At 36.1% G+C, this 24,078-nt stretch overlaps 1 protein-coding gene across 1 annotated transcript; it reads left to right on the top strand.

Annotated features, from left to right (window-relative positions):
• Positions 1-1,634: 1,634 nt before the first annotated feature.
• On the top strand, positions 1,635-19,753 carry LOC120413520 (uncharacterized protein KIAA0513). The gene is made up of 9 exons (XM_039574392.2): positions 1,635-2,604; positions 14,276-14,396; positions 14,498-14,608; positions 14,687-14,944; positions 15,007-15,260; positions 17,794-17,983; positions 18,044-18,380; positions 18,439-18,533; positions 18,592-19,753. Exons 1-9 carry the CDS (start codon positions 2,323-2,325, stop codon positions 18,660-18,662), a joined length of 1,719 nt encoding a protein of 572 aa, XP_039430326.1. The 5' UTR covers positions 1,635-2,322; the 3' UTR covers positions 18,663-19,753.
• Positions 19,754-24,078: the final 4,325 nt, after the last annotated feature.

The raw sequence follows: 24,078 nt of genomic DNA, 5'->3' as shown, positions 1-24,078 counted from the left end.
TGTCCCCAATTTCGTAAAAAGAAACTTATTTGGATTTATTTGGACAAAACGAATCGTAGGAATAAGGTTAATCCAAGCAAAATAAACAATAATTGTTCAATAATATTTCTCGAATTATTCTCGAGTTATTTTGAAAAGGTCCAATAATTTTCCAATAAAATGTGTAAATTTGGAAGGTGCAATTTTGGTAGGTTGAATATTACATCTTTTATGATGTAATTTTACCTCAATTCAGACTGAAAAAGCGACATTACACCAGAATAGTGGTATAATTACACATTTTCAGAGGTAAAATTACACATTTTCAGAGTTAAAATTACACATTTTTTTCTGACATAAAAGATGTACTTAAGATCTAATATCTAATAAGATGTAATATTACCATGACTTTTTTTCTGTGTGGGTATTTTTAAAACCGCCTTGAATCAAGGGTATTGAAAAACACTCAAAAAGCGAAAAATAAAAATTTTGACTGACAAATTTTAGCCAAATAAAAATAACCAAAAAAAATAGTCCGGGAGTGAAATTCTTTAGAATAGTTCTATTAAAATTAGAGTGTTACAAAAATGGAGTCAGGAGTTTGTTTCGGTGGGCATACCGAGCCCAAATCCCAAATATAGGCTTAATTAGACGTAAAAGGAGCTGGCGCGTTGCATTTGAATTTTAAATCGGGTTTAACCCTTTAAAAAGACTTTTTCAAAATGTACTGTACCGAGTTCCAGGGTGCTCCAAACTTCAATGTTATGTATACCAAAAGATGTGCAAGGATCTGGTCATCACGCCAGATGCCAAATGAGCATGAGCATGAGAGACCACCCATGGTTGTCCTTCTCCGTTGCTGAACAGGACCATAATATCCCATCAGCACAACCGGTCACACGCTTCAACGATCAAATGATGTTTCCCTTATCAACAGCATGCATGAATGCGCTGAAAAGATAAAACATCACGATCATCAAAACTAGAGCCGGTGCGAATAGGAAACAGTCGTTGGCCACCAACGGCGCCCGCCATGTCAGTTTGTAGATCTCGAGGGAATGGGACGGGAATGTTAGTTAGCACAGGCTGCTACCAAGGGTCATCACGCCAGATGCCAAATGCCTCAAAAAGTGTCATTTTTGAAAAAATCTTTTTTACGGGTTGATCCCATTAAAATTCAAATGCAAAGCACCAGCTACTGTTACGTCCAATTAAGCTCATATTTGGGATTTGGGCTCAGTATGCCCACCGGAACAAACCCCTGAATGTCCGCCAAAATTCATTTTTGTTACATCGCAATAAACATCTTTAAATGGGACGTAATTCAACAAAGATATAAATAGGTCAGTTTATACCTACTTGTTGTTAATATTTTATTTAATATTACATAACTATTGGAATTACGGGCTGTTTGGTTAAATAAACAATCAGTCCCAATACTGAGCATTACATAACTATGCTGATTTTATGATTTAAATAATTATTTTATTTCTCACATTTTAAACGAATCGGCTCCGAACTCTACCTCGTCAACTCTACGCCACGTCGAAAATCGTCTTCGGGAAAATCTTTCCCAACTTTCCCCGTTTCGAACCGTGTCACACGTACAGTCAGTTTTCACGCACGGCTGTGGTCGTTCAGCACCACCCTCCACCAGAACCGGTTCACCGCTGGCTGCCTCCGCAGAGGAAAACGTCGCATTGTGGGGTCAGTTTTTCCGTAGCTCTGTCGTAGGTTAGGTGGCTTGTTGTTTTATTCTCTCTATCTCTCGCTCTGTGTGTGTTTAAATGTCCATCCAAAAACTAATAGGGGAACAAGACTAACCGGGGGGGTTGTTTGGAGGTTTTTTGGTGTTTTAGGGCTTTTGGTTAAAGTTTCCGCTCTGTTTGATGCCAAGTGTACTTGGACAAGGTTTTGTGTGGTGTGTGATATTAGGGTGGGAGTTAATTAAGGGTAGCTTATTTCGGAAAATTCTTAATCCCAAATCAATATGATAGCGACGTGAGGTGACGAAAAGAACGGGCTGGAACCTGGGTGTAATTGTGTGAGTGTGTGTGTGAAGAACCCTTGGGGCGCCAAGAGGTGAGAATAGAGCATAGGGAAAAGTGCTAAAGTGTGATGAAGAGCGATGAAAAGTAGTTCAATGTTATGAGCCTTGAGTAGATTACATAAATTTACCTTCGGAATGAAGCAAGCAGTGTGAAGGTTTGCGACTCGTGGTACTCCAGTCTCGTGTACACTACAGTAAATGAATAGCTGAACCAAAAAAAAAAAAAAAGAAGAAACAGGAACAAACTATTTTTAAACCCCACACAAGCGAACACCACGCCGGGATTGCGGGCCATGGATATTGCCGCGTTCGCATCGACGATGGCCACCAAGGCCGCCGCACGGGACCGCAACCGGGACCGGGTGAGCCAACCGCACCACGACCTGACCAGTGCCAGCGGTGAAATGTCCGGCTCGATGAACGGTGGGGCAGCAGCTGCGGCGACGGCCGCCAACAGCGATGTCCGGGCCAACAAGCTAAAGTCCTTTATGGGCAAAACGCCGAGTGCCATCAAGTCCAAGTTTCTGTCCGTGCTCGGCAACAGCACCGAAATCATCAACGGGATTTCCAATAAGGTGAGGAACGGGAAAGAGAGGTAGGGTAATCGAATTTTGATTGGAATCAGGTACATTTGGTTGCGGTAACGAAATCCTGGAAAATACTTGAATGATTTTGAAATTCAGTGAATAGTGCTTTAGGAACAAAATCAAACCATCCACTTTAACGAGACCCAGATCTTTTGCGGTCTCTATTGCAAAATTCTGATCGAACCTAGGAGTCCAAAAGCTTGAATTGGGAAAGCACCCAAGCCCTTGGAAAGACCAAGGAACCCTTCCACCCTAGGGTTCGAACTGACGACCTTTGGATTGCGACTCCAACCGCTAGCAACGATTCCACCGTAGCAGGCTTAGTTTGGTATGTTGTTTGTTTTTATAGCAGCAAGATGACTCCCATACGTGGAATGACTTAACCTAACCATTCGGCCAAGCCTGCTCACTGGAACTGGAAATATTGATGTAATAACCTCCAAAATTGCGTAGTTTAACCAAATTTTGGGCGCCATTTTTTTCTGCTTTCTCTCGATGTTTTCAATAAACTTAGTTTTCTCCAAATTGCAAAAACAACAACTTTTTTTGACGCGCTTGCTTCCGTGGATTGTTTTTTATTCACGCGCAAAAAAAAAATAGTTGGAGCGATGGCTTTGATCGCACTCATTACAGATTTGATCAAATCAAGTTCTGGTCACTGTCACTGAAAAAAGAATCGTCCTCCCAGCAAGTTGAAATTACCTTTCGAACATTTTTGAGGCGATGGGAATGTTAAAATGTTTTTCTCTTGCATGAAAATATCTCAAACTCCAACAAAATAAGAAAAATCAGTAATAGAACTTTTCTGCAAAATGATTTGTTGTTTATAACCTTAAATTGTCAAATGTATCAATCCTTTTTAATCGTCACTTATTTTCCTTACAACTTTGGCCAAGAAAGAAACTTGATAAGCAATTCTCTAAAAAACCGAAAATGGATTTTATTTGTATTCATTTAATCGAGTCTTTCATAAAACCAAAGAGGCAATAAGGCTTTCTAGGCCCAGTGAAAAATATAATTTAACTTACAGGGTGGCCTCTCAAGTCGGGAAATCGGGAAAGTCGAGAAAAAGTCGGGAACTAACTAATACCGCAAAAAATCTAGAAAAAGTCTGAAATTTATGATTTTTTGTCAAAAAGTCGGGAAAAGTCGGGAATTTCAAGCATACTTTTTTGAAAATTATTTTTTAACTCTTGAATAATTTTGTCATATTTTGTGCAATTTTCAAATTAAATTCACTCAATTTTTCTTCAGTAATTTACTTATTTACTGTACAGTAATTCTTTAGTTTTAGAAATTTACTTTTAAATTATATGTATTTTTAGTTTTCGGTTGTTTTTCAAAGACTAATATTTGTTTATGTTTACACTCTGAATCAAAATAATGAGTTCTTCCATTTTTAATGTATTTTTTATGAGTTTGTCGTTGAATTTTTTTTTCAAATTTTTTACATAGTTTGATTTTTTTTAATTTGTTTAGATTTTTTCTATGGTTGATATTATTTTTTTACAAAGAGTTTTTTGTTTAAAATCATTATTTAGATGAGAAATGCCTATTTTTTGAGTTTCTGGAAAAGTCGGGAAAAGTCGGAAATTTGAAAATGAGTTTTGAGTGGTCACTCTGTAATAATTTAACCCTTAAATTATAAACTTCTCGTCACAGTGTCTTGATGCAAACAATAATCGAACTCGAGCTGTCTTAGCCCTGCGTTGACTGACATATCGGGCGGTCGGTGAAATAAAACCAGCTAGAACTCGCCTGACCAAAAACTTTTGCTTGAGAGAGATAGCAAATCTGATGCAAACAAACTCCCAGCTGTCATGTAAACATACTTTGAATGTTTTGGTAAATTTATGACTCACTTTGTGTCGTTGGGTCACCCGTACAAGGCTCCATACTATTTGGCAGCTGTCCATACAATAATAGTTCGTAAATTTTCAAAAATCTGTATCTTTTGAATAAATTTTTTGATCGGTTTGGTGTTTTCGGCAAAGTTGTAAGAAGATATTCTGGACTATACAGAAAATATGGTACCAGGAAAAAACGTTGCTGTTTTAATATGTTTCAGGGGACAAAAAAACGCCACCTTTGAGCCATTGAAAAGCATAAACAAAATTATTGCCGCCGAGATTGACCGATTTGCCTAAAAAATCACTTCAGATTTTAAAATAAAATCAAACTTGCAATCGAAAAGAAATTTACCGATTTTTTTTAAAGGGCAATGTTTTTAATATATGGCCGCTTAAAGTTTAATTTAAGCAAAAAAAAGTATCCAATAGTGTCCACGATTGTCAGCTCGTAAAAATTTTTTTTTTGAAAAGTTGAGCAAATTTACAATAAAAATGTCTAAGAGACATTGAAGATTTGACATCTGATTGCTGAAATACAGCTAATAAAAGAAAAAGTTACAAGACAATCTAGGTTTTTTATGTCTCATCCAAATAGCCTTTTATTTTTTAAATCCAATTATTTATAAACTGATGGTCCATATTCTTTGGAAATTTTCTGATCCTTTTGAATAAATTGACATTTTTTAAATTTTGAAATCAAGACTAACATTTCAAAAGGTTATTTATTCAATATTAAGCCAATTTGGAATTTTAGAGTTTGAGATGATCTCAAGAAATTGTTTTTTTTTGTGAATAAAAGTTTAATTACAAAATATTTTTTTCCGTTTACTATTGTTGAATAGTCCTTATCAATGCAACTTTGTCGAAGACACCAAACCGATCGAAAAATTCCTTTAAAAGATACGAATCGAATCAGTTTGAGTGCAGTTGATGAAGTTTGAAGGAACTGCAGAAATTGTCGGCAGATGGATAAATATTGAGGTAAGAAAGATCGACAACCAGAAATAGAAAATCGTGTTAAAATCATCATACTCCGGGTTATTTTTTTCGGATCTCAGTACCACTCTATAATTTGTTCAACACTGGAAACTTCAATCTGCTTCAGTGTCTCAATGTTCAATTTGCTCCCAAACTTTTAGACTAATCTAATTACGTTTATCGTAAGCTAGACAGATTATTTCCTGACCGGCTTTCAGCCCCCTCTTGAGCTGCTTCTTCTCCCTCTTTCAACTTTCGCCCTATTTTCCGCAATATTTGCGTCCAATTTGCTGACTTGGGGACCTCCCCCTTCAAAATCACTTGCCCCATTTTGGCAATCAAACTGACGCTCAGCATGATCAACGAGCCGGAAAATTGAATCATCCCACGTCAACTGATTTTCTCCAGCATCGCACACACACACTTTCGCACCGGTACTCGAGAATATTGGCGCACTAAAAATAACCTCTTATTCTCGCCGTGATTTAATCAGCAGCCCTCGTAATTTGTCATCCCTGTGCGAGACTAGGGTTCGGAAAATTCAACAATTAATAATTCAACCGTCATTCATCCTGACAGCACACCGTATCGACTCTCGGGCAGGAAAGATCCTTCGGGGCTTCTGCAGTGAGGTGTGTTGGAGTACGCATACATGGTGTCGACTTTTAAGTTTATTTTTGCATATTTCCAGTTATCTTTCAAATTTCTAACAATCGCCATTGCCAATAATCGAAACGAATAAAACTATTAAGGTATTAATGATAAAAATCGAAAGTCGTCAACATGTAATATCATAAAGTTTACACCTTCATCAATGCCGAAGGATGCCCATCACTTCCGGCGACCTGGTATTGTTTTGCAATATAACAGAGGCATCTTTATTGCCGGGAAGAGCCAACTTCAGGACGACCTTCCAAAGTGCAAGGTTCTGGTGGGTGCTACACTTCTGTTGAACGACCTGAACAAGGCCAGCTGACTGACTGATAAAGCCCATGTAGACCGAACCACACACACACACACACACACATAGACACTTATTCATGGCACGTTTCACATTCCATCAAGGCCCGTTCCGTAGACACCCAGACATGACGATCCTCCACCACAACGTGTGCCACCGTTTTGGTCGATTTATTTTTCACCACCCTCTTGCTGGGGAAAGTGCCCAAAGTTGAGGTTGGAAGTGGGAGGCATTTCCTCACGTGCCGATGAAGAAATATTTCCTTTTTGTCGTGGGAATGAATGGTTCACTCACAAATTGGGGACAATTATGTTGAAATTTAGCTGAACAACTTCTAAATATTAGTATAAAAATTTGAAGCTTTTTAAAATACCGTTCTATTCGGTGACACACTGTTAAAACATTAAATTGAAGTTATTGAATTGAATGTGAGCCCTGCTGTAAGCAAACGAGTTTGAAAAACAATGCAATACACTTTTTTTTTGCTAATGCTAACCAACACCACCCACCACCCACTGCAGAGCAGCAGACGTGACTGGAAATATGCCAGCTCTTGGAAAGCAATATCGGCCAGTGGAATGTAAGTCCTTTTATTTGGTGTTGTGGCTTCGATAAATTGAAAATGTCGTTGAAGGACTTTAAGCACTAAATTGTTGTATAAAAAATCATAGATTAGGGCGTCTCAAAAATCAAAAAGTGGTCAAAATCATGAAGCTCACCGCTAGAATGACAGATCAGGATATTTTCTAGAATTTTTTAGAAATGCACGTTACAAACATACTAAAGTCACTCAAATGTGATGGTCTGGTTTTTCAAGTTATAGTTTAGTCTATGGTTCAATGTCCGCTAAACAAATTCCTTTACAGGCATAGTCCATAATAGCTAGTGTTTGGGCATGGCAGGGCATTTCAGGAAGAACGATGTGTTGAATCATTCCGCCTGTAGCTATAAGTGTCATTGAAAAACCAAATTCTGGATTTTCCGATAGATTTGGTGTGTTTAGCAAAGTTGTAGGTTATAATGTAGACTTTTCATAAAGAAGTTGCTACACTCTTTTAAAGGTTTACTTATTCTTTTTTCATTTTTTTATGCGAAAATCCCAAATAGTGTGACATTGATATTTGATTGATTTATAGGTTATAAATTTGATATCAAAATGAAAAATACAAATAAAATGCAAACGGAATGGTATCGAACTGTACTGTGCTTGATATAGAAGTGTTGAATAAACTTTGAAAAGTTTTAAAAGTATAAAGCGGCATAAAAATGAACAACTCGACTATTTGTATTTACAGTTATGCATCCTGCTGAAATGCTCAATCAAACCATAATTTGAAAGTTATTTGACTTTAATCATGAAAACAAACAATAAATAGAATTATTTAAATACATTCAAAGTGCCATGTTTTACCCCATGAAAATGAATTCAAGTCGAAACACGAACTGCATTATCGGATTCTGTGGAAAATTTTACACTAAAAACAGTTTACATTAGTTTTTTAGATATAAGTTTTAAGTGTTATTGAAACAGAATTCAAAAATTTTCTTCAAATTTATAGGTTCAGATATATTTTAGTAGATCATGTTTTTTTTGTGCATTTTTCTTTTTTTCTTTCCGAATTGCTTTGAATCATGGTTTCACATTTGTTTTAGTGACATCAGAAAATTTATATTTTTAATAATTTACCATTATTCAATTCAATCTGATCAAAATTGGATCTTATCATTTATTTTGAACAAACTACTAATGAAAGTACTAATAAATTAATAACTAATTGTATTTTTTCAAATGACATTATGATCATTTGACATTTTCAATATAATTTTAAAACTTGTTGGCGGATATCCATTTTCGGATTCAGTTAAAATTCGTTACAAAATTAAAGTGATTTGAGGCCATATTGAAAATTTCTTCAAATTTACAGGCATTTTCAGTTGAACAAATTTCATTTTAGAGGATTTTTTTCAGCATGAGTCGTACATTTATCCAACGAGGTTCACCGAGTTGGATAAATACGATGAGTGCTGAAAAAAACAAGTTTTGCAACGAGTTCCATACATTATTTTTTTGCATTTCAGAAAAACACCCGATGAGTGAAATTATAAGTCAAATGTTCATGTATTTTGTCAATAAATCGTTTGACTTAAAAAAAATGTTGAAGAGTATTACTTTTCGATACATGTGCTGAAAAGTTCATCTTTTCAGCACCCATTTCTGTGCTGAAAAGTAGAATTTATTAGCATTTATTTTGAAAAGAGTTGCTATTCGATTCTGTTATTTTTGGTACAGAAAAGTAGGCTATTTCGTCGTTCAAGAATGACAGGAAAAGTATGTTGTTTCACGACGGAATTGCAATAAATATATAATTAATGCTACAAAATTATTGTTGATGGTCAAAAACATGGGTAATCTAATCTAATCTAATCTAATCTAATCAGACCCTAGCGCAGCCAATCTTTCGAAGGGATCCTGGAGAGTGCCTTAGGTTAGATGACGCCTAGCACTCTTCTTGTCATTTATTAACATTTGCAGTGCGCCATTGCATTAGAATGCATTGAAACATCACAAGCGTTAAAGCGGCCAGGCCTACTGCGTAAAGCCGTATCGCAGAGATGACTCGTAATTGGGTTGAGTTTGAGCACTGAGTGTTCGAACGACAATTCTTAATCGACAGGGGAGGAAGAAGCGTGGGGACACACCACCATACGCTCCGTGATTTGGTTGTATTCGTTGGGAGCACCATGCTAAGAAGGTTTGGTACTCCGGGACCCTCTGGGATGGGACATTGTATTTCCACGAATGCCCTGGACACTATTTGCCGTGGTTATAGCGCCACAACTCGCTCTCTGTAACAGTATTCCTAATTCCTATCCACGCTCACCAAGTCGTCATGGCCTAGTGGTTAGCATTTTGCTTACCAATCCAAAGGACGGGGGATCGAACCCCGTCTTGAGCTACTTTGATTTTTCGTTCATATTCATCATTTCAAATTTATGTGTTCTTAACTTTCTCGTTGGGAGTAGATGGGCATCGAACCCAGAACCATTCGCTTACAAAGCGAACACCGTAACCAGTCAGCCACGGCCGCTCCTCTGGTCAAAAACATGGGTAATCAGATAAAAATTCTTATTCTGATGAAAATGGAAAAAAATCACTTTGACTTAAATTTATAAGAATGTTATTAAAACTTAAGAAACATTTAGCTGTTTTTTCAAATGAAAATCAAAGCAATCTTACCAATGGTCCCTTTGGCAAATCAATTCAATTTTCACACTTTTCACGGTTTATTTTTCCGAGAACATTAAGGGTAAAAAATTCGGCAAGCAAAATGTTTTCATCCTTAAAAATGTCACAGTAGGCAGTGTTCATCGTTTAAATGGGAATTAAATCCAGAAATTTTGGAGAAAGTCACTTTTTATTTTACGGAATTGGGTAAATCTCTGCTTATATTGAACCAAAACTGATACTTTTTTATGGAAATTGTTCAGAAAATTGTTCTCTACAATGTGATTGATTCGAAAATGTTTTAAAATAGTTCAGTGTTTTATGGCAGAGGATTGAAAAAAAATAATTTTGGGAGCCTTTTTGATAATAAACAGCTTTTAAATGAAATACTCTAAGTTTAGCAATGGTTTAAGCTTGAATTTGTATCCAGGCAATCTGTTGATGTATTTTTATGACAAATTGTACACAGAAAAGATTTTTATTTGGTCGTTTTCAGGTTTACAGCTTGGATGTTGGGGTTATTTCAAAGAAAGCTAGAAATCTGGTAAATTTGGGTTGGAAACTTTTGATTTAAGGTCAAATATGTAAATTAGAGTCGCTTGAGGCACATTCATAAGAAATTTGATGGATATGAACATAAACCTATTGATTTCCATAGATTTTTCTGAAGAAAAATCCTATAAAATCGAAAAAAAAATCTTCAAAAAAAAGTTGCTCTAGACCCCCGACGAAATATTTCGCCGGACCCCGCAAAATGTCGGGAAAGAGACCTTCTTTCATGGTGCAAATATCATTCTTGCCAATTTTTTTATCTTAGGTTTGTTCTAGGAAACACACCGTGTTTTAAGCTTTGTAAGAATAACCCCGAATTTTCAAACAACGATATTAACGCGACTTTTTCAGAGCACTTAAAAATACTTTTATGGAAAATGTGTGTTCTACCTCAATATGCATGTTTTGAAAATAATGAGCTTGATATAAATGTTGCCGGTTGAAGCATATTTGAAAAATAAATTAAACAATAAATGTCCTGTAAATGTCAAGTTGGCTAACGGTACTTTGAAAATTGAGTTTTTTTGCAATCTTATGCAACATTTGTGTTTTTTTTCTAATTTTGGAAAACATTTTTTCATAATACCATAAATAAGACTAAAACGTTAACATGTTAATTAAATTCGATAAAGTTCCTTTTAAATTGATAGTCGTGATCTGGAAGCTCACATTTTATTCAATAGGGACACATTTTTATGGTTTTCATAGCAATTTTGTTTGGGCAGCCCCAAAATTTGTATAGAGATTTATATGGGGAATTGAATAGGTGCTCTCCCAATTCAAGCCTTTGGACTCCTAGGTTCAAGCAGAAACTTGCACTAGAGACCACAAAAGACCCGGGGTCGTGAAAGTGGATGGTTTGTTGCTTTTTTTGTTTTTTTTTGTGAATAGGCAAAAGGGTTTTTTTAACATAAATATTGAAGAATCAATGGATAAAATTTCCTTTGAACGAAAAAGAATCTTTAAATTTTGAACATTTAAAGTCGAACCATTTATTTTCTAAATATTGTTTATTGTCAGTTCAAGGCTTATTACGTGATAGTGGAAACCCAGTTTTTGATCAACAAAGGTCAAAAAGAAAACATGTTGAAAGTTTTTGCAGTATTTTGAAAATATTTCTGAGCCTTTCAGTACATTTTTTTCTTCATAAAATATTTGCAAATTGGCAAAAATCAGCATATTTCGTAAATGTATACCAAACTGTGCCTGTTATTAGAGAGCGAAGCAATTAAACAAAAATAATTTTCCATTTCCGAGTGAAAAAAAAAAGAAAAATAGTAATTAATTCAATAAGCTGCATAAAGAAAATTTACTCAGCACGTGTCAAACATTTATCCAACGAGATATACTGAGTTAGATATAAAAGATGAGGGTTGTAAAGGTTAACTATTGCAACGAGTTTGATATATTTTTTTCCAATTCTGAAAATAACAATTCATTTGGCTTTTTGATCAGGAATGAATTTTTATCCATGCACAAAATCTGGAAGAGTTTTGCTTAGAGATATTTCCCAAAGCAAACCATTCTTTTGAAATATAAGAGTAAGAAGGGATTATTTAAAAAAAGATGTTCTTTTCAGCTTACAAAGCTCGTAAAATGCAGCGTTTTACTTCCTTATTTCATATCATTTTTGCTATCCAAATGAGTTAACTTCTTCATTTATGACAATGCTGAAAGTTTTATCAAAACACAATAAAAATCTTGATTTCTAATCGTGTTAATTCCCCACTCGTCCTAGTGCGAACCCCTGCCAAAACCCAATTAAGTGATGATATAGCACCGCACAGGTGACCCGTTTTTCAACTAATCGATGCCCCCTTCTTCCTCACTGCTGATGCTGATGCTGATGATGGGGATGTTGATGACGTTCGCAGCCACAAACCAAATGAACGGAGGAAACCCACCACCAGCTGGGGAAGAAGATTTTATTTGAGATAACACATTTTGCAATAAATTTTACCTCATCCTAAGTTGAGGTTGGGAGAAAAAGCGAGTGAAAAAAAAAATCCTCACAAAAGGCTCAGCGAAAATGCGAGGCTCGACAATATCAGTAACAACATTTCAAAAGGGCGAAACCTACGATCCTGCCGTTTCGGAAAAATCAACATTCAAAATTTTGCAATTTCGATCAATTCCTATTTCCACAAAAAAGCATGAAAACCATCAAATTTGTCAAAACGTAATAGAAAATAGCAATAATTTCATCATAGAGAGCAATTTGAAATTAATTAAGGTGTTTTTCCTATTAAAAATTGAGAAAAAGAAATTACGCCTTTTTGAAGAGCGTGTCTACATTTTCGCCCCACCGTATTCGCCACCCACTCAACCAAAACAAAGGTTTAGCCCGTCAGGTTACGCCACAAAGCAGAAGTAAACAACAGATTCGCCCTTTTGTTTTTTGTTCATTTTTCGGGTTTTTAAAGAAAAAAGTGGTAAAACAACTATTGTATCATTGTGAAACGTTACAGTCAGTGACAATACAGTGATATTTGCAACCTCAGTGATAAAAAAATGGTCTAAAAAGCCTTAATAAGGAGTCCTATTCAGGCCACGACTCGTTGAGCCAGGATACACCGTAAGTAGCAAGTTGGTTTGACGATGTGGTCTATATTGAAGTGACGTTTCTTGGAGTGTCCCCGCCGGAAGTGGGAGACATGGCACCCGACGACTAGGCCACCCCGCGACACCATCGTGCCTTCTCAATCTTTGCATAGCTTCAATGGTTACGGAGGCGATGATTTTGTACGGCATTTCTCCTAAACCTCCCTACACTAACTTTTTGGCCTGCAACTGCTCGACCCAGAATCCCCGGATGTCCCAAGAACCGATAAATTATGGACCTTCATATCTAGATTGTGAAACCAGACCAGATCCGATACTACAATAATTGAAATTAAAAAGTTATGTATTTAGGATCATACAAATCTGTGTTTGTTGTGGAATTGTGGTCAGAGACATCAGAAACATACATATTGATCCATTTTGAAGATTGTCAGGTTAAAATTCACTAAATTATAACGAAAATTTAATGTTTCTAAATATACGTCGGAACTTGCAGAAAACACTACATTCGCCCCTCGTGATTGGGTGAAAACACAAGGGCGGAAAATCAATTTGGTTTGTTTTGATTGATGTTGTTGATTAGCCCTTTTGTTTTTTGCTTGTAAAACTACGTATTTTCGGAATTTTGAGATGTTGGAGGGTGTTTTAGAATCAGTTTTGTTCGCTTTATATGATTCTGACAAAAACTCAGTTTGTTTACATCTGAGGGTTTCGCCCTATTGAAAAGTTGTTACAGATATGCGGCAGGAGTCCAATATTTATGAATCACTTGCGTTTGTTACGGGGGGACCCCGGGTGATTTTACACTGCAGGAAAGCAAACGCGTAAAATTACGTGACATTTTGTGTAATGTTCTTTTAAGAGACGAGTAAGAATATGATTTTGGTGGAATCGATTGCAAGAGAAAATTTGATCAATTTTTTTATACAAAATTATTTACTGTGCCTAACCAGTGTCCCTCGGTGGCTTTTGGTGGCATCCATTTATGTTGTATGTTGACATGTATATTGGGGAAACATCTGGATGTGTATATGCACTGGGATGAATTATTCAATGATGAGCCACTAGGACTAGGTCTGAAACCAGCAAAAGGTGCTTCTTTCTTAGAGGTTGAAGAGGGTTAGTAACTGAATGGAGAGCTTTCATGAAATGAAATTATAAAGTTGAGTCTGTGTTGTTTCTTCCGCCGAGAAGAGGGTGATGCAAAGTGCTGCTAAATTGATAAATAGATGTTGCTAGAGAGGTCTTTTAATTTTTTTTAGGTTATGATTTTATCAACAACAGTTTTCCATAAAATGCCCTTAACTAAGTGGTATACATTTCATTTTCAAAATATTAGTGAAATTTATTTTTTCCATTAGTATGGCTTTATGTTTATGGATTATATTATATTTAGGGATTTTTCGTAATTCCAACAAAAGCATTATTGAAAAATATTGAACCACCCCAGTATCCACATTTTAACCGCGAAATATGTTTTCTCATGCTTTCTATTTTTTACTACTTCTCCTCACCCCTTTCAACTTTCAGATCGACGCCGCCCTCAGCTTATCGTCCTCTGAGGACACCGAAACGACGGAGACGCGCAACCAGGCAAAGGTAGACAAAATGCTTCGCCAAAAGTACGAAGCTTCGAGCTGGAAGCACCCAGGTGAGAAGAAGCTGTGCGAACTTTATCAATTTGAATATTTTCATTGAACTTTTGCGATTGCGAATTGGAATTGCTTTATTTTTTTTTTCTTCTTCGATCAGAAGATCCCGTTGTGGGCCAAAAAATCGATTTCGAACTTCGACGAGCCAAAGAACGGAGAGCCCACGAAGAGGTCCTCTCGGGACGGTACCGGAATCCGGCCTTTAGTCATCGTAAGTAGTTTCTTGTGATGCCCTTGGCCAATAAGCTCAAGTGGTATTGATTTGCTTTTCCCCCTTCTCCCATTGTAGCAAATTCAAACGGCAGTAACGGTACCCAGCCGGTGCCAATCAACGATCGGCCACCTTCAAACAGTATTAGCACCGAGTTTAGCCATAGCAATTACAGCAATAATTCCTGTTCGATCGATTCCAAGTCGCCGCAACCTCCCCCCGATGGCGTCGAGTGTGACCAAGCAGCAGCAGCAGTCGAAGTGGCCTCCAAATCCGTGCCAGCAGTAGTGGAAGCTGTTCCGTCCGGCAAGGACCACTATAGAGAACCAAAACTTGGCAAGTTGAAAAAGCCCAAAAAAAAAAACATCCAAATAATGATCCAACCTTCCCCCGTCCAGGTATTCCCAGCAGTGCCTCTACCAGTGACAACGAGTCCTGCGTACTAAGTGCCACCCTTGAGTCGTCCGAGTTGAAGATGTGGATCCGGTCCGAGTCGGAGAACTCGGTCCCGTCGTGGGCCTCCTCGATAAGCTTGGACAGCCAGTCGGAGGAGGCGATACTGGACTTTATGAAGCGCTTCGTGAAGATTCTGTTCCGCGAGAGCGGCTCCATCACGCTGGAGTTGAAGTCGGACTTTGGGCAGTATGCGAGGGTGAGTGGGTCGTTTTGTGGTTTTTTCGTTGTCAACTCGTTTTACTTCCTACTGAGAATTTTGGCTTGAGGCTCGACTCGATTCAGGCTCAGTGGGTTCTCGCTCGCGGGCAATTGGGTCCTAAAGCCTTATGATGTACATTTTAAAGTACAGTACTTGTTCGGTATCTGGGCTCAGAACGTCGTCCAGTTACCGAATGCTCTAACTGGGCTAATTATATATTTTTTAAATAAAATATAAAAATAAAAGTTACACAAATTTGTATCCAGAGCTTATTTTTCATGTTTCCTTTAATTGTTACTTGAAATTTTACAAAGAACTGAAAAACATTTTTTTTATTTATTACACACCCCTCGGTAATTTTGGCTTGGTTTTGACGTTTGTCTGATTTTTAAGTGGGCTACAGCCCAGTTATCGAGCGCCCAGTTAAACAACGCCCAGTTACCGAACATCTACTGCAGAACGGTATAAACACGATTTAAAAATAAATTTACAAGACAACATTTTTTCTATGGATCAACTATAGTCCCATTGGAACGAGCTGTCAAGTAGCACCTTTTTCTGTCAAGAAGAGCCGCAAAGTTATTTTTTTTAAATTAATTTAAAAATTCATTTTTTTGCGGTCGTACAAAGAGTTATTGTCCTCAGAAAAATAAGCTTTATCGCTGTGAACAATAATATCACAAATTTAAGCTTAATTTCAGGAGACAATTCTGGCTCGCATGCTGGCCCGGGAAATCGGCGAGTTGCTCTCGGCAGCTCGGGATTCGCGGCGTGTATTAAAGAGAGAGAATTATTTCTCGCGAGAGCGCGAGAATCCCAACACTGCAATAGACAGTAAAGGATAATATACTATATAAAAAAATCAATATTAAAAGAATGATAATTGTTTGTTAAAGAATAAAAAGTAGAAGCTTAATGTAGTAGATATAGAAATACACAATAGTTAATCATTAGAGCTAACAAACAAACTTTGATTATAGTAATGATAACTTATTAAAATAAGTAAATCAACAAAGAATTGGAAAATGATACATACTATACTTGATATCACCATCAACGTGAAGGTAAGAAAATAGGACACTTGCAAGGAATCAGAGCCAAACTTTTTGACAAGTTGATACAGATCTTTTCAGATCTCTTAAGTTATACCACAAATATAATTTGAAAAATATTTGCAATGACTCAACAAGAAAAAAACTTCTTGTTATTTTCAGTTCATTTTCGACCATTTCAATAACAGCAATCGCGTATTTAAAAAAAATGGTGCAGGTGCAGGTGGTTATGTTACACATGACCAATATGAAAAAGAACGTTGAACAAAAAATAAATAAAAAATAATGCATTCTTTTAAATTCAAACATCATTGCTATTTTTTTAATTGACACCGCAGGGTGCTGTCTAGGACATGTTCTTTGTACTGTTTTAAAATTACTTATTCTCATTCTCGGATGACGAAACGGCCTACTTTTCTTTATCAAAAATAACAGAATGGAAAATTAATACCTTTCAGTACCAGGTGCTAAAAGGTGAAAATTTTAGCACGATTATAGGACAGTAAAATTTTTCAATATTGTTTTGTTTTGAACGGCGAATTTACTTAATACATGGTTATTTGACATATAATTATGTTCAAAACCCATTTTTCGGAATTGTAACAAGTTACAGTACAGGGGTGCTCATAGTTTTTGAAAGGTGGGCCATTTTTTTTAAAGTTTTTGTCATTTTAATCAAAAACAAATAAAAAATATAGTTGTACAAAAAGCTTCCAATCAATTGTTTAAATTTAATTTAAATCAGAAAACCAAAAAATAAAAAATAAATAAAATAAATGCGAGCCCAAAAATTATTTATCTATTTTTCATTGGATCTTTCGTGCCACAACAATCATCGAAATAAATATAAAATTAATGACTGAATCACGATTGTAGATTTCACAAATATAATGAAAATTGAAAGGTTCTTAGTTGATTTTTTTTTTATTTTAATTGAATTTTTATTTATTTTTTAAAAAATTTTAGGGGTGACATAAACTTTAATCAAAAATCGTTACTTAAGGATTTTTCAGAAATTATTCCTCCAATTGTAACAAATTTCAAAAATTAACTCCGATTCGTAACCCTCACGTTATGATTTCAAATCCCGAGGTGGAGACCCAGTTAATGAAAAATCGTCTTTTATGATTTTTTTTTTAAATTATTATAACCTATATTTTTATGACCATCCACAAACTACGTGGACACTTTTTTAGTAATTTCACTCCCCCCCCCATCGTGAACAATTTCCATACAAATATTTATTTTGTATGGAGCGTGGACAATCGCCAACGCAAAAAAAATCAACTTTTCAGCACTTGTATCGAAAAGCAATTCTTTTGAAATTGTTTTGAATTTTTAAACATATCTTGACATCAAATAACACTCAAGCGGGGAAACAAACGTTTCACCTAAAAAATCAAAATCTAGGTATTTGCAAAAAAAAAATGCAGAGTAAAAAGTAGAGACATCTACTTTTTGTTTCCTATTTCTTCCAGACGGAAACCGGTCGCCTTTGGTTTTCCCGCCTGGTGAACGCACAACGGGCCAAGTCGAAGCGCGTCGACGAGTCGACGTTCTACTCGCTGATCCAGAACTTTGCGATCGTGCTGTTCGAGTGCGCCGAAAGTGAGGACTTTTCGCCGGCCAAAACGCTTATGAACATGTGCTTTACCTTCTACCACGACAGTGAGTGCTGAACATTTTTTCAATTTGATTTTTTGTAAAGTTCAACACTTTTGTTTTCAGTTGACGTTCCCGGTTGTGAGCCGTACCGCGAGTATCTGTACACGTACCTGCGGGATCAGCCAATTTGGCACTCGTTGCGCTTCTGGAATGCGGCCTTTTTCGACGCGCTGCAAACCGAGCGGAAGCACCACCCGGTACCGCCGACCAAGGGCACCGGCCACGTGGGGATGATCAAGGGAGTGGCAGAAGAGGTGGCCGCCACCGGAGCCAGCAACAATGTCCTGGTCGTGCCCGAAAACGAGCGATCCTCGTCCACCAGTGCCTGCGACCGTACGGATCCGTTCGAGCTGTTGGAGGACAAGAAGTATCACCAGAATCTAAGCTTTGGACAGTTGGGGTAGGATGGGTGGAGGTTGGTTGGGAGTTGGTTGGTTGTAATGATTGCATACTTTTAGGAGTTTCACCTGCAACATGCATGCTTTTGGACTGGGTCGAGAGCTGTGCTACGAGTTTCTCATGAAGCAGTGCGTTATAGCGAACTTGACATTTGGTATGTATTGATTCCTGTGCCAAATAGCTAATTTTCATATAAAAACATCAAATTTCAGAACAACAAAAGCTCCTCAAGGACAACGTGGACCGAATGTACCGCGAGACCGATCCGTGGCGTGAGAACTAGTACTGATTCCCCGGTAACACCAACACACAAAATGGCTGTTTTAAAGTGTTTCAAACTCTACATAATATTACTCTCCCGCTATGAACCTACTGAAAGGGACAGGCAAAAAAAATGTTTTTCTTCTGATCTCGTATTTAAATAAAAGCGCTACTTTTCCTCGGTAAAACTAACGTTTGTACCGCAAACCAGCAGCAAATAGTGTATCCTATAAATCGATTTCCTTAAGCAGCGTTAAGCGTTTGCAGTAATGAAGCTTTATTAATCATGTTAGAGAGGAGCATTAAGGAAGCAAGTGAGACAGAGAGAGAGTGGGAGACAGTGCATACAAAGTATTTGTGATATATTTTGTGATTTTTAGCTGTGAAGCGATTGTTGATATCGTTATGTTAGTAGTTTTCAAGTATGATGAGGGAAACAAAACCAGATCAACTCAAAAGCAGTTGATTTCTACGGAATATGCTGGCTACAGTTGAGAGTTGAAAGGGCGAATCCATTACATAGAACGATAAGTATTTTCTACACATTCCAGTCTACCTAGGATTACCAATGATACAAGTTCTGTAAATGAAGATATTTGTAATATTATCTCAGAGGATGCGATCCACTTGAACTAAAGGTACCAAACGCAGAGTAATAAACACAAGCAACAAAACAAATATCGGAGCAAAAACAAAAGATGTGTTACACGATGATGAGACGACAATAAAGAGAACTATGAGAGGTTTGTAAAGATAGTAAAGATAGCAATACTCTGAAGCACCGGATTCGCACCGCGAAACACTTAAAAGAAGACGCTTTTATTGAACATTGGACTAGTGCTTTTGATAAGAAGCAGTAAAGGAAGGGCTCTTTGTAAGCCCCTTAAAGCGCGTGATAGCCCGAAGGCAAAAGAAAAGAGCGAGAGAGAGAGATAACATGGAGGGAACATAGGATTGTCGGCACATTACAAAAAAGGGTTGACGTTGTTGTATTTTACAAAATTGTTATTAATTCGGAAGATATTCGTGATACACGAGAAGCAAAAACAAATTACACCAAATTTCGATTTGACCAATAAAAGTTTAAGAAAGTTGTTTTGATTGTTGAGAAAATCCCGTTTTTGTTGGTATTATTATAGCGGTACGTTGTGACTTATGTGTGTGTGTCGTGATCCAATGCAAAACGCGCTGGTGGACAGCGAAATTATACGAAAATATATTTTGAATCAGACTTGGGGTAGCAGAGATCCTGGCGGTCTAATTCCGAAGTCTTTGGGCATTGTCTGGCCATCCCTTAACTTAGAACAAAACTAGAAGGTTCCTCGATCTATCCTAAAACTTCCAATCTCATGTTCATTGTTCATTTTCAGCCAGTTTGAAAATTAGGTTAAAGGTTTTAAAATTACTTCCCTTTATTTTTCAAAAACCATAACCATTGTCTTGTCGACTTATTTTGACTGATATTACTTCAGCAGGGAAACGTTAGCAGGGAAAATTTTAGTTCTCGTACTGGCCACCAGATGGCGTCATTGAAATCCAATTTCCCTGCTCACTTCACATCGTCAGCAGGGAAAAAAATGTGAAGACAGCAATTTCCCTGCTAACGTAAATAGGATTTTTTAAACTATAATTTTTATCGTAAATGCAATCTTTTCAACAATATATTTGCTTTGATTTATTTAAATAAGTTTTTTTTACGTATTTCAATGCCTTCGAATTTGAACAAATATTTTCCCTGCTAACGTATCAGTTACTGAGCCAGAAGAAAATTCATAGTCATGGATCACAAAAATTGGCGTATTTTAACATGCATTCAAACTTTTATACAAAGGTACTCAAATATGTTGGTGTAAAATATTTTCAAATCATTCCTGTTCTTCAAGTGTTCAGCAGTGAATTCTATCGTTGGGGCGTGGCTTATAATTGTAATGAGCATTTTCCTTGCTAACTTCACAGTTTTTTTGTCACAGTTACAAAGCTTTTTGTTTTTTTTTATACAAGCTAAGGTCTATGTAGAACTATTTAAAAAATAAATTAGTAGTTTGTATTTAATTTTACACTAGCTTCTTCTGACATTTAAGTTTATTTCTGGCTCAGTAACTTTTACGTTATTTATGATGAAAAACATACATCCGATAATAAAGCTTCTCCTCCATTAGCTAAATCAGGCCTGACCAACCATTTTTGCTAAATTTTTACATTTTTGATCGTCTAATTAACAATTGCCAACATTTTCATGATTTGTTTGATGGAATCGATTCTCATGTGGCCTGCGAACATAACTTTGATAAAAGTTTGAAAAAATATACATACTAGTAATTTTTATCTTCAATCACCGGCTCGCGGGCCAGTTAAAAAAAAACTGAGATTAAATTGCATTGAAATATACAAAAAATACTGATTTGATCAAATCAGCTGGAAATTGTTCAAATAATTACCGCTATCGTAAGCAGCGAAAATATGAAAAAAAAAAATCGTTTCGTAAATAGTAGGCAAATTATTAGAGATTTGAAGTTCCTTCAATAATTTCTTTACTATTAATCGCTTGACATTAGAATGTTTTTTAGAGCAATTTTACAAAAACCATGGAACATTAAGGCAAAATCTCCTAGCGACATAAATTTGAATTATTTGAAAATTAATTATTTTTTTCTAAAGTTAAGTTCGTGTCTCATAATTGATTCTTTCAACTGAAGTCACGGACAAAATCACCCTGCTTACGCGTTCCAGAATTGATTGATTTTTTTTCAAACTGAAGTCCCAAACAAATCAAAAATGTTTTCCCTGCTAACGTAACAGTTTGCTGGGCCAAGTGTTACTTCAGCAGGGAAAGCTTAGGCCACGCCCCCACAACGTTGTGAGCAGTGAAAAAAGTGAAGTCAGCAGGGAAAAAATCTGCCTATTATTTTTATTATGTTTTCAAAACATATTGGGGCATGATATATTTTTGTGGCTTTCATGTTTTTTCAATTAGATATATTGCTTACAAAATAATATTTTCTTGAAATTTCAAAAACAGAAAAAAAAATTCCTTCAAGAGTATCAAGGCGATATTTACAATGCGGATTCAGTGACAATGTCATTACTTAACTAATGAAAAAATGATTCATGCTAATGTTAAACTACTACCGTAATCTGGGGTGAATCGGGACTACAGTCTGAATAGGGACAGCAGTTTTTAGAGCACTTAAAGCTTTTAAATTTGGAAATGGATGTACACATTTTGTTGGCCTGACTTTGTTATAACCGAATCCAACCAGAAAAATCAAAATATTGTGCTACAACATTCGCCCTATGTGTCCCGATTGACCCCAGTTTACGGTATTGGTCGATTGCCCTAAGGTGTCCATATAAGTTCAGGAAAAAATATCAAATGCAATTGAACTCTCAAACTACCTCATATGAGGTGAAAGCTTTGCCACCATATATGGCCCTGTAAAAAAAAACATAAATCTGCGGTCTTCACAGCTATTTGCCCTGCTGAAGACGTTGTGGGTCGTTTTCGGGACGTGGCCTACGTTTTTCTTGCTGAAGTAGCACTTAACTCAGTAAGGGAAAACATTTTTGATTTGTCTGGGACTTCACTTAAAAAATTGATTCTGGGACATCTGTCTGAAAAAAAAATATAAATTTCGAAAAAATAGAAATGTAATTGTTTTAAAATAAAATTCTAATACCAAGCGCTTAATGATAAAGAAATATTTGCAAGGAAATCCATATCTTCAAGAGTTATCCAACCAGAAAAGATGTGATATTGTTATTTCAAACAAAATATTTATTTGAGTTTACATTACAATCGTACTTTTATGAAAAGATAGTAAAATGTGCTAGTGTTAAATTAAATAGATTATTTATTCATTTATTTTTTAAATAGTTCTACATGACCTTAGCCCAGGCCTGCCCAACGTACGGCCCGCGGGCCGGATCCGGCCCGTGAAGCCATTTCATCCGGCCCGCGACGGTTTTTCAAAATAGTTCTTTGTCTGGCCAATTGATTGTCTGCATTAAAAAAATAAGCTTGGATTCAAATTTTATCATATTACAACAACATATTTCGTGTTTGAATTTAATTCTTATAAATTCTAAATCGATATTTTTAAACTGAAAATCGTGCAAGAAAACAAAATTATCAATTTCGTAAAATAGTGAAATTTATGACTAAAAAAAACTGGATTGATGTCTAAAAATGTACAAAAAGACACTATATTTAAATTTCTTTCAGTTTTAACTTTGTTCACTAAAAATTGAAGTTTTTTTATTTTCAATTTTTTAAATAAATAAGTAATCAAAAACTAATGTATTTTTCCAGAACAACTTTTCAACTTTTATCAAATATTAGTTCCGGCCCACCACTGGTTCAGAAAAATCAGACCTGGCCCGCAGGTCCAAAAGGTTGGGCACCCCTGCCTTAGCCTGTATAAAAAAACAAAAAGCTTGGTTATTGTGAAGTTAGCAAGGAAAATGCTCATCATAATAATAAGCCACGCCCCAATGATAAAATTCACTGCTGAACACTTGAAGAACAGGAGTGATTTGAAAATATTTTACACCAACATATTTGAGTATCATTGTATAAAAGTTTGAATGTAAATTTAGACTTAACGTAAAGACATTGTCATGATTTTTCGTTCAAAGATATAAATTTTGCGTCGCTTTCAATATTTTGACAAAATTCCTTCAACAAGTTGTTTAGAATAGTGCCCTACACATGCTGATTCATTTTGGTAACGACTATGCCATTCCTTGTAAAGTTATGGAAATCGTCATTAATCAATGATTGCGAACTTGGACGTCAATGATTGTTCCACAAAATTATATAAATTTTGAAACACATTTGATTAAGAGCAAAAATTCCTTCAGTGGCTTCAAAAAGGCAACAACCGGCACTTGCTGATTCATTTTGGTGCAGATATTCGTTGAAATACAATTTATACAGAATATTTTATAGTGATGATCAATTTACTTCGAAAATGATCAACGGCTTCACCATAAATTATTATTTTGGTTTGAAAACGCCAATTTTTGTGATCCATGACTATGAATTTTCTTCTGGCTCAGTAACTGATACGTTAGCAGGGAAAATATTTGTTCAAATTCGAAGGCATTGAAATACGTAAAAAAAAATATTTAAATAAATCAAAGCAAATATATTGTTGAAAAGATTGCATTTACGATAAAAATTATAATTTAAAAAATCCTATTTACGTTAGCAGGGAAATTTCACTTTCCCTGCTGTCTTCACAATTTTTCCCTGCTGACGATGTGAAGTGAGCAGGGAAATTGGATTTCAATGACGCCATCTGGTGGCCAATACGAGAACTAAAATTTCCCCTGCTAACGTTTCCCTGCTCAAGTAACATCAGTTTATTTTGGGCAGAATTGCGTTAAGAATGCTATTTTGTGAAGATTTCAATGGCCCACCTTTGGACCTTCACAGA

This window comes from Culex pipiens, chromosome 2 (assembly GCF_016801865.2).
Source record: "Culex pipiens pallens isolate TS chromosome 2, TS_CPP_V2, whole genome shotgun sequence".
NCBI classification, from domain to species: domain Eukaryota; kingdom Metazoa; phylum Arthropoda; class Insecta; order Diptera; family Culicidae; genus Culex; species Culex pipiens.
The sequence above is the reverse complement of the archived record's forward strand: the minus strand, read 5'-3'. Positions and strand labels throughout refer to the sequence as shown.

Excerpts from the sequence above, each read along its gene's own strand:
- LOC120413520 (XM_039574392.2), top strand. The coding sequence starts at position 2,323 with ATGGATATTGCCGCGTTCGCATCGACGATGGCCACCAAGGCCGCCGCA. Across the intron at positions 17,984-18,043 it reads CTTTACCTTCTACCACGACA|TTGACGTTCCCGGTTGTGAG; the intron begins GTGAGTGCTGAA and ends TTTTGTTTTCAG. Across the intron at positions 18,381-18,438 it reads CTAAGCTTTGGACAGTTGGG|GAGTTTCACCTGCAACATGC; the intron begins GTAGGATGGGTG and ends GCATACTTTTAG.